The sequence below is a fragment of the Limulus polyphemus genome, unplaced genomic scaffold (genome assembly GCF_000517525.1).
Source record: "Limulus polyphemus unplaced genomic scaffold, Limulus_polyphemus-2.1.2 Scaffold1402, whole genome shotgun sequence".
In the NCBI taxonomy this organism is placed as follows: Eukaryota; Metazoa; Arthropoda; class Merostomata; order Xiphosura; family Limulidae; genus Limulus; species Limulus polyphemus.
Window position 1 is genome coordinate 119,095 of NW_013667012.1, and position 12,066 is coordinate 131,160.

The 12,066-nt window shown below is 32.2% G+C and overlaps 1 protein-coding gene across 1 annotated transcript in view; it reads right to left on the reverse strand.

The window, feature by feature from the left end:
• The window catches only part of LOC106463422, a 220,806-nt gene that overhangs the window by 112,907 nt on the left and 95,833 nt on the right, over positions 1-12,066 (reverse strand). The window contains exons 16-17 of the mRNA XM_022390908.1: positions 8,704-8,828; positions 4,883-5,093 (exon numbers count right to left, since the gene is read on the reverse strand). Of these exons, the coding sequence (XP_022246616.1) occupies positions 4,883-5,093; positions 8,704-8,828 (336 nt within the window). The remainder of the gene's footprint in view (positions 1-4,882; positions 5,094-8,703; positions 8,829-12,066) is intronic.

Genomic DNA, 12,066 nt, shown 5'->3' on the forward strand with positions numbered 1-12,066 from the left:
ATATATATATATATATATATATATATATATATATATACACACATATATTGTAGTGTTTACTCATGTTGTAATTTGCCTACAAATTTTCAAAGAAGAGAGGTATATACAATCCAGAAAACAAATTGATCTGAAGAGGGGCGGATGGTCTTGCGACAGTTTTGCCTGATCATAAGTAGAATATTATAAATTACAATTATCCTTGACTTGATGTATTCATTGTATATTCAAGCCTTGCACTACTAAAACTATATTAAAATTGTAGTTGATCCTACAAATATCTTCCTGAATATGAGCAAGTAAATGTGTAATAAAACAGTTGACTGATACCAAAAGTCCAACTTCAACCATATATCACTAAATATGTGACTGAAATTATAAGTATTAACGCAATATGTTGCTGAATATTACATAAATCTGAAATACATTTTTATATATAAAAGAATAATTAGCTGAATAAAGAAGAAATGTATGTTCCACAGGAATTTAATTGCTGAAATTCGTATTCTGTGGATTAAGTGTTTTACACAGATTTCAACATAAAATCTAGCCCCCCAGTAGCACAGCGGTATGTCTGGGAACTTACTACGCTAGAAACCAGGTTTCAATACCCGTAGTGGGCAGAGCACAGATAGCCCATTGTGTAGCTTTGTGCTTAACTTCAAACAAACAAACAAATATAACAAAAAGTAATTGCAGTTTATTTGTATTAATCTTCTGGTTGATTGCGGAAAGACAGCGGACAGTCCTACCTATTGTTGTTTTTGTCACAAATTAATAAGTATTATTTCAATAGAAATCAAGCAGAGAACATTATATAAGCTAGAGGGCAGCGTATCGCAAAGAAAACTAAATTGATTGTCCATGTTAGTAGTTATAATTCTTTGAACACTATTGATAAAAATATGTCGGAATATGATTTCGTTTAAGTATTTAATTACATTCCCACGTTCATTTGCGATTAAGTGTATAGTTTACTTTAAAACCTTGTACTTCAGGCAGTGTTGTAGTGGTTTTTCTCTAATCGCTGGTAAAGACGTTCTGGCAAACTTGCGTTAAGCTTTACTTATTGCAGACCACACTTTCTTCGTTGTCTTATTATAAATGGCTTGTACTAAGTTGTAGGTATCTGTGGTTGTAAAAACTGGTAAACTATATTCCATACTTTGATTTTAGTTTTACACTAATGATTAATTTCCCGCAAATGAACGATACATTTCATACTTTGATTTTAGTTTTTCACTAATGATTAATTTCTGTCTAACATGCCTCTGATAAAGACGTAAGCCGAAACTTTGTACTGTAAGAAAGTTTAACCTTATTTCCTGGAGTAAGTGGTTGTTTACTTTCAATAAAATTGCAAGCTTTCCTCCTTCTTCCTTTTGTTTTTGGTCGGAACTTATTTGAGCTTACGATTGCCTCTGAACCTGAAAACAGTCGTTTTATTTGAAGAATGTAGAATATTGTACAGTTTATAATTAATATAAACCTTTGACTTTTTATCACACTTTCTAGTTTTCAGTGACGAAAATTAAACATGTTACTGAAAGTTCCTATCCTTCTCTCTTCATAATTTTTGTGAGGAAATTATAAAGTTTCAAACATTAATTACTGCTTTGAACAACAGTGAATCTTTTGTTGGGAAGACATATTTTGAGTTTGGCTAACTTGATTGTGCTAATAAATTATAATTTCAAACTTCGAGATAGTTCTCATTTATTTCTTTTATATCTATTGTCTGAAATATATAGAACTTAATACAGGTCAGCTCGATTCTGTAATACGTTTTATGTCCGTGTGTTGCTGTTAAGCTTACTCAGCAACATACTATTAGTAAGTTATTATTTGAAAAAGTAAAGCTAAAAGTGAACGGTAATCTCAAATAACCTTATCTGGTATAGATCATTCTTAGATTGATTTAGCCCTAAAACTTGTTTCTCCTCAACGTTTCGTTTTACGGTTCTTTTTCAAAAGGTTAGCCCTCTACAATTCAGTACAACTAACAGTGTATACAATTCAGATAATGTATTCCTGAGAGTCTTCATTAAAGACACCACGTTCGAACAATGAATCTTTTAAAGCATATTTATTTTGTGAGAAAAAAATTCTCAAAATCTTAAAAACAAAAAGTCGTAATGAGAAAATATTAAAATACGAATATATATATATATATATATATATTAGTAATAAGATAATTAAACAGATCACCACCTATTTCTGTTAATAAACAACTTCTTTACCTGATAAAAATATACTTCTTGGTCTTAAGTTACCGACAAAAAGCGTCAAGACACTTATTTTGTTAGAAAGACGGCCACATAAGAACGTAGTAGCTTCAAAACAATCTGATTTACCGAAGAACATCAAAATATTTGATATATTTAGGCATATGAAACTGTAACAGATCAAGCTATCGGATACGATGACGCAACGATAATATATTTAGGCATATGAAACTGGAACAGATCAAGCTATCGGACACGATGACGCAACGTAATATATTTAGGCATATGAAACTGGAACAGATCAAGCTATCGGATACGATGACGCAACAGTTCCGCAACGTTGGCCAATGTGTTTGTTCGTTTGTAGTTTGTTTGTTTTGAAGCTACACAAAGGGTTATCTGGGCTCTGCCCACCACGGGTATCGAAACCAGGTTTCTAGCGTTGTAAGTCCGCAGACACAACGCTGTGCCACTAGGGGGCTGGCTAATGTGTTTTCTAACGATGAGAAGTGAGTATGATTACTTTTACTTTTATGATTTTACTAAAATTTTGTTAAAACCTAAAGATTTCTCCACCGGAATGCTTTTCCTGTTTTTAACTATTGGCTTTACATTACACTTGTGTATTAGTATGTCAGATATTTCGGTGTTCTTCATTAAGAAAATCGCACTCTTTAATCTCTATCTTAACGGTAACACATGCCTGTGAATTTAAACTTCAGAAAAGTTGTTTTGGTTTTAATAACGAATTTTCCATACTTCAGCTACGCAGATTTCGAAAATGATATTCTTTTTTTTCTATCATGTAAGGATTTTATACAAATAGGGAAGAGAAAAAACTCTTACTTTTATCAAATATCAAATTATTATTTCGTTTACGAAAAATGAACATATTTTATTATTATCTTTGTTAACAAAAAAGACAAACAAACTGAAGAAAAGTGAAGAACATTGATGTCAAACGAATATGCATCCTCATTCATCCTGATTTTTTGTGTGAAATCTACGTCTTGTAGTCTCAAACTATGTATTGTGGTCTTTCTTTTATGTATTGCGTTATGACGTTTAGTGAAACATCTTTATGTGATGGAGAAAAATTGATCTCATTTTCAGGTTCAGCATACAGTAATTACTTTAGAACATGTAAAATTTGAATAAAACCATTTTAGGCCTGTCTTACAAAACAATAAAACCATCACAGGCCTTTGTTATCGTTCACATTACCGATAAAGTACGGTGCTATAGCACGCGTATCGTAATCGTTGCAGCACGAAGGTTTTGTCATTAGCCAAGAAACCTTTTCCAATAGGTGATCCAAAAGCGAATACAATAGGCCTAAGCTACATTATGGTCTTTTGAGAGGCTAAAAAATTCATGGGCTCTACTGTTGAAAGTCTTTTGAGTTGTTGGGTAACTTTGGGTCTAAGGTTTTATAAACATCAGCTGAAATATCATTATCAATCTCCTTAATTTTAGCTAACGGGTTGGGATCTAGGAATGTACAAGTATTACTCTCATTGATAGGTTAAAAAGTTTGACACACATAATTATCTTTGTCCGCCATCTTTATCTCGAACTTCAAGATCGTTCCCATGCTTTAATTCTTTAAATTCTTTTTTAAGGTTAAGTTAGGTTTAGTACTTCAACCCGTATGTTTACTGGTACTATCCTTAATATTTTAACTAATAACTTATACAATGATAAATATCTTGGAAAATGGTAGATGGAACTAGATATCGGAGAGCGATATCATTAGACGGGAGTTTAGCTACGTCACTATCTTTAAGAGTTATTTGATAATGTCTTTTAAGTACCCTCGGAAGAGAACTACGTTGTTTAATATTATGTTTTCGACTGTATCTATACTAATATATCTTTGGTAAAGGCCTACAGACGAAACGTTACAAATTTAAAAAGTTGAACATAATTTCCTGAAGTTAGTGGTCATTTGTTTTTAAGAAAATTACATTAAAACTCCAGTAGCGATACGATTAGTAAAATCGAAACATTAAAATTTGCATGTTATTTATAAAGTAAAGAGCTAGGCTTAAATTTGTCATTATAATACTAACGCGATATGACCAGTGAATATTAACTGTAGTTAGCTTAAAACAGTTCTTCTCGATGAAATATCTATAAGTAATGTGATTATAAAAATCAGACATTTTATTTGGCGAGTGTTGAGCTGAGAAGCAAAAAGAAAGAATAAATGCACGAAAGAAAAGTTAAAAAGAAAAATTAAACACAATAAGATTTCAACTCTGACAACTAAACCATACATTTATTTAATATTTGGTTTATCGAATGGTATCAGTGTGAACGTATATGCTTATAAAATATTATCGTAATAAAATTGTTGTTTTTACTTGTAAAAAAGAGTTGATTTTTTATCTATAAAGTACTGTTTTTGTTCTTTCGGAAGAAAGTCATCAAATCCGATATGTACTGAATGTCAAAATGTTTAAAAGTATTACAAACATAATTCTCAAATTAAAAACGTGTATTCTAAGGAATTGAAATTTTAAAACTGTTTGACATAAATGCTTATCTTTCCGATTAAATTATTATTTTTTAATTCATAAATCGATTTCTAGTGTTTAGAGAGCACAACCTTATTAAAAAACTTGTATGAGAAATTAAAACTTACAAATATAACTTACCTCAAATGGGACTGCGTCAAAGAAAATCGCCAGAAACCAATTGAGCGTGATAGTTGAGAGTTCGATGTCATTCGACGCTAGGTGGCGGTATAGGTTCGGCAGCTTCTCCCTAAGAAGATCCTTTAATACCTGTTGGTCGGCCTGCGCACCAATTAAGTTTTGGTCGAAGTAGTTGGGAGTGAAATATTTCTCGGTGATTGCAACTAAACAACTGAAATAAACGAGAATGAACTTGTGTATATATAAAAACATATGTATCGCATAGCAAATATAAAAAAATTGTAAACATTTTCAATACATTTTGTTCTTCTTCTAAACGTGATATCACTTGTACATCTTAGAAAAAGCAAGATATAGCCAATGTGTATAAAATACAACTGTGTGAACGATCGCACCACTTTAAGTAGTTTTGTGTTATGTCTCAACAAATACAGGTGAGACTTATAAATATGTTAGAAAGCAACGAAGCAAGTTATAAATAATGTTTATAATGAATTATATTTTTAGTTTCGAAATGCTTTTATGGTATAGTAATTAGCTGCAATCTTAGAAGTTGTTATGAACCAATAGATTACAACGAAATTTTGTTTGTTTATTGTTAAGCACAAAGCTACACAATGAGCTATCTGAGCTTTGTCCACCACGGGTATCGAACAATGAAACTGTTACATCAACGGTCGATAAAAGCTATGAGCATGTTATTATTTGTAATACATTTTAAATATGTTCTTGTTTCGTGTGCCTTTCTAAGATAATTGATACAATGTAACATTAAGATATGAATACTAAAAAGTCAAGTATTATTGAACTTGCCCCCCCCCCAGTGGTAAAGCGGTACGTCTGCGGACTTATATCACTAGAAACCAAGTTTCGATACCCGTGGTGGGAAGAGCACAGATAGCCCATTGTGTAGATTTGTACTTAACTACAAATTATTATATTTACTCTCACTCCTGTCAATAATATACGTACAATTTTCAAATGACTTTTTAAAATCTTAAACTGATACAATTATATTCAATCCATAAAAAAATCCATAATGGAAAAGTAAGATAAGTAAAAGTGTAGAAACTGAGTGTTAATTCAAAATAATTTATATAATTGGATATGAAAAATAACCAAACACCGTTTACTGCCATCTAGTGAACTGTTTAGTAACTTATAAAATATTTTAGACAATCGTCCTTTGCACTAAACTCATTGGCTTTTATTAGTTTCATTAGAAATTTCCTCCATATTTCAAAAACGTAAGGAAACAAGGCTGAATATAATGTAGACATTATTTGTTCAAACTACAAAACCCCTATTTTGGCTCCATGCTGTTACCTAGAATTACATTTGGAGGAGTCAAGATAGAGATTTGTATTTTAAGCATTTCCAGCGTTGTTACGATATCTAGTTACGATCCCTATTTGCAGGTTTTTAAATTCCCAATTTTTTATTTATCTTGTTTGCTGGCTTTTTTATGCTCAACTATGGGCAAAGAATTGCTTGATATGATAGCTAACGTTATACATTGTAATGATAGTAAACATAGCTAGTAGCTAGCTGATACGGTTCATGATGATTTACTGTAGCTATTGACTATTTGATCGCATTAGTTTTCGAGATGTAAAATGTTAAGCTATAGCTGGAGATTATAATGGAGATTTGTTTGAGAATATAGTGAGCATTTATAGCTTCTGTGTAACTAAATTCTCTATATATAATGTATAGCAACGGGCAAATGTGTGCCTAGACTAAGATACAACCCCACTAAGCGCGTATAAAATTAAACCAGAAGAAGAGTAGCCTTTTCAAATAAAACATACGTTTAAACACTAAAACATCGCTTTAAATAAACCTTCATGCCTTTTACAGTAATTATTCTACGAATGTGTGTAATAAAATTTAATATTATATGTATTGATTTGTTTTACTCCTTCACTTCATAAATTATATAGGAGTTGGCTTCCTAAAGACACCGATTGTATAATGTACAAAGCATTGAGTATTTACATGTTACAGTCATCTAATATTCATCTATTAATGGCTGGTAATTTCTGTTTTACCCTGTACTAAAACTTTCTAAAGGAACAACAGATCTTTGTAAGAAAGCTAACCTCAAGGGGTAATGATAACATCGTTTACACTAGAATTATGATGGTTTTTAGCTTATGTAAAGTAGAGAAGAAACATATCGACTTTCAATACACCTGCGACCTTCACACCACCTTATTTACTATTCTACAAAACGGTTGGGTACAATATTCAAAGTCGTTTTTGTTGTAGGCTGGCAAGAGACTAAAATAATAAGAATTACAAACGAGCTGTTTTGAGCGAATTTTCTTTTCTTTGTAAGTCTAGCCTGCGTGTTTTTGTTCATTTTTATACGTGTACAGCCTTAGCAGCCAATAGTAATTGTTTTAAAGTGTTGTTGGAACTGAATCTTTACTATTTATGGTACTTTTTTGCCCGATCATTGTGGTTCATGATAAAGCATTCAGTAAGAGATGTAATAAATTACTGTAATCATCAATAATTCCTAGTCAAAACAATCTAACTACATAGGTTCGAACTAAAGATTACCAAAGTCAATAATGTATCAAATTTACCATACCAGTCTAACTTGGTATGCAGTATTAAAAAACAAAAACTTAAATAATGATTAGAATGCTTTGATTCACCAATTGCGTACCCTAAATAATCGACCGTAAACTCGATAATAATTCATGAGGTTCAGCCAGGTCAGGGGATTTTATGCTATTCATAAATCTGTATAACAAAATAATCTTTATTCCCTGTCCCTTGACCATAAAACATTAATTAAAATAGAAGATAAATGACTTAACTATTTAACAATCGTAACGCGTTCACTGAAATCGGAAATGAATACTAATAGTTAAAAGTCATAATGTATTACGAATAATCATAATAGCGAAAAATCTTAATGCAGTATTTTTTAAATCAAATGTTGAAGTAATTAGTAATATTAAAATATGAGAAATTAAAAATTATTAAGTTAATTAGTAATATTAAAATATGAGAAATTAAAAATTATTAAATTAATTAGCGCTAAAGCATACTATAATAAAATTTGCTGTTTGTTCATAACTGGTTGAATAAAAACAAAGTACAAGCTAAGAGAAGCAAAAACTATTTATATTAAATTATGTTTGAACGTGAGTAATAATCACAAATACGAACGCGGAAAAAACATGTATTTCCACGCACTTGTCCTTGTACCAAACCTGTAATACTTCTCCACATTCCAGAGGAAGCTTAATCTGCGTCATTAGAGGACAAAATCAAATGACTGAAATTACTTTTGGAGAAGCTTGTCAATACATTATTATTAGCAAATGTTAGTTAAGCTAACTGTAAGAAATGTCATTTAATTCATACTTTAAAAGGCTAATATAGCATCCGGCTAAAATGGTTATAAAAATGTTCGAAAAATATACATAAAATTTGTGGAGATAATTCAGTTGAAGTTATTATATAAAGGAAACCTACTAAAAGACATTATATAAAAGGAAAATAAGCGTTCAACTTGTCGTCAGGAGACCTATACGTGGAAATTATTTTAAGTTCTAACACTTGGAAACGTTTTATGAAACTTTGGTTAAAATAACTGTTCAGATGTCGTTGAAACTCTCCATTAAAAAAAAAGTTTTAAAATTTAGGTACAGCAGTTGTAAAAAAAAATATTCTTAAAAATCTAATTTAGAATAGAATATTGCAGGTTGAAAGCACTGAACAAACAAAAACCACCATCAAAGTCCTAGAGTTTCTATCAATATCTTAAGAGAAAAACCTAATGGATTTAAAATGTTTCTTACTAGAAAGCGTCCTCTGGTTCGAGAAATAGCAAACACATGCCGACAAGAAAGTTCATCCCTTGACAGTAGCCCAGACTTGGGTTGTGTAGACAGAATGCTTGAAGGACTTGTTGCATCTTGCGGACCTACAAGTAAGAAATTTCTTACATTCCTCTGCCCCAAAAATGTAATATACTTATAGCTGGATTTTAAAAGAAATCAGGAATCTCTGATTACCATATGTTGGTCTATGTCTATAGACAAGATCACATATGTTTGTGTTATGATTAATTGTTTCAAGAAAGTTAAAAATCTGAATCGTCCGAAATAAAAATGTCACTCTTAAAGAACTATGGTTATGCTAATCTTTGATTACCATATGTTGGTTATGTCTATAGACAAGATCACTAGCATAACCATAGTTCTTTAAGAGTGACATTTTCAGATTTTTAACTTCCTTGAAACAATTAATCATAACACAAACATTTCGTCCTCCGGTGGCTCAGCGGTAAGTGTGAGGGCTTATAACGTTGAAAATTGGTTTTCGATACCTGTGGTGGGCACGGCACAGATAGCCCATCGTGTAGCTTTGTGCTTAATAACAAACCAGCTATTTGTATATGCGTTATAAAAGTAGCAGTCAATCTCATTACAAGGTTCCAGGAGCCAGACACTGCCCTTGGGGTTTAGACCAGTGGTTTGTTCAAGCCACTTTAAACACGAGAAATTGGCTGTTTAACAAAATAACTACGTCACGAGACGTTATTATTATTATTTAAAAATGGGTACCAAATCGTTCACTTTTTAATAAGTTCTAATCTAACACAGTAACATCTACTGCTTCTCCCTCTCTAATCATATAAACATAATTGGATTTATATTTCTGTATTAACTGTGGAAGTGATTTAAGTTCTTGAAAAGTTGCAAAGCAGAACGAAAAAAATGTGTTTCTACTTTTCTATGGCATTTCTAGCTGGTCAATAATATTGAATTCAAAGTTACTTTCAATTTGGAGTAATATTTTCATCTTTTCACTGTTCTTCGTTTAAGCATTGCAATAGATATATCACAGACAATTCTAAGATCCCTCCATGGGGAGGAGGGGGGTTTGGTAAGTTTATGGAGTTAGAACGCTATAATTCGGAGTTCTATTCTCCACGGTAGACACAACACAGATAGCTTTGCTCTAAAACACAAATAAACAAACACAATTCTAAGAATTTGGTTTAAGAAACTTTGGCATGAGAGTTAAACACAAAATCAATGTATGATCATGAAGAAACAAAAATCCTATGTAAAACAACAAACACGCACTGAGGCGGCAATTTTATGTTCAAAGCATGTTTTAGTTTTAGAAATATTACCTATCGTTAGTGTTTTTGTTAAAGTCCATTCGAGTCATTTTCTTCGCAATAATTCAGTGAGTTGAATACCTATTAGACGCTTAGTTGCTCGAGACGTTTTCTTTGTATTTAAATAGTATTAAAATACGTAAGGAATATATAACAAAGCTACACTTCTGGCGCATACCGAATAAACACCAGCAGAGTTATCATTTATTTTATTATAAAATCTTTTTAAACAATTCATATTCTTTTACGCTTATGGCATTAACGCTTTAACTGGACTCGAGACAAATGTTACATGAGTTTCATTAAATCTACTTGAGTTCGTCTTTAAAATTATCGATTAACTTTCCCATATTTTAAACTCATTATTAAAACGCTAGTATATTTGCATTCGTATTAATTCAGTTGTTCTTCTGGGACTGCGACAGATTAGAGAAGAACTTCAAAACAGAGGGGAGTTAATTGCGAACATTAACCGTCAGAGATTAATTTGAAGCTTTCGAAATGACGTGAAATGAATTTTCGGAAAGCTGAAATGTCTTTCACGGATGCAAGTAAGTTAGACAGAAATCGTTAATAATGCCAGTAAAACCAGTAAAAGAGAAGTGGAAAATCATGAATGGACTATCCAGACACCACTAGTTACTCAGTAAAACGATGAATTTTGTACTATACACAACTACTTCTATTCAGTTTAACAACATTTTATCTAAACGATATGATACGTGATTATAAACGTCTCGAAGCTTTTAGTGACTTTTTTCCTCTTTTTTTTTCTTTTTTTACAAAGAAATATGCAATAAAGGTCACGTATTAACACAAAGCTAATAGGTGGGCAGAATAGTTGGACCGTTTGGCTATATGTAAATTTAAGTTTAACCACAAATGTCGTTCTATCGTTTTGTCCGTATACATACCCACGTAAGTACATAATCACCAATAGATAAATAGACACCCACTCCAGAAATAATGCGATTTGATTAAACAAATAAAACAAAGTATAAAACATTACCTTTAGTATCTAATGAATCCGCCCTTTGCAATATTTAATGCAGAAACACTGTTACATTTCGATGTCCCTAGAGTAATTAAAAATATAAACCACACTTTTGAAACAAAATATCAGCACAAATAGTAGGAAACTAGTTTCGAAACTTTCTTGTGCCCTCTTCAGACCTCCACAGCCTTCGAAGAAGAAATTTGCCCACATAGCACACACGATGCCTAATTGCGAAATTCCTTCATGGTCACAGTTCAACTGGAAGTGGCCTAGTCTTTGTACTAATATTTTGTTCCAAGGGAATTTCTTTTTTTCTATAATTTAACTAACACATACGGTAGTGTGTATTTTAAACTACTGTATCTCATAGAAGTTTGTTTTTGGGGGGTTGCTCTCGCAGGGAGCGGTCAAGGATGGACCATATATTCTTGGTAAGTTTTTTTTCGCTGATTGGCCTGGTCACGAGAAAGTGGTAATACTCTGATCTTCAAGCCATAGTTTTGTGACTCAGGCTAAAGGAGCACGAAAAGTTCGTGGCATGTTTTTTTGTTTGTTTGTTTTTTAATTGTGTGATCTTTACTGAGCCAAAGATGTATTTAAAAGTCGAGCTTATTTGCCTCTGAAGTTATAAAGACCGTCGATTTGTATTCATGGGAGTTCCATTTATATATTGGTTTGTTGGTTTGTTTTAAATTTCGTGCAAAGCTACATGAGGGCTAACTGTGTTAGCCGTCCCTAACTTAGCAGTGAAAAACTTGAGGGAAGGCAGCTAGTCATCACGACCCACCGCCAACTCTTTGACTACTCTTTTGCCAACAAAAAGTGGGATTCACCGTCACGTCATAACGCCCCACGGTTGAAAGAACAAGCATGTTTGGTGGGACAGGGACTAGAACCCGCGACCCTCAGATTGCGAGCGCCCTAACCACCTTGCCATGCCAGGCCTACATATTGGTAAGCTACGTACACCGAGTGGTCACAAGTAAACAGACACCTAATTTTTCGTCATTTAACTGATTTATGCTAACTAATTTG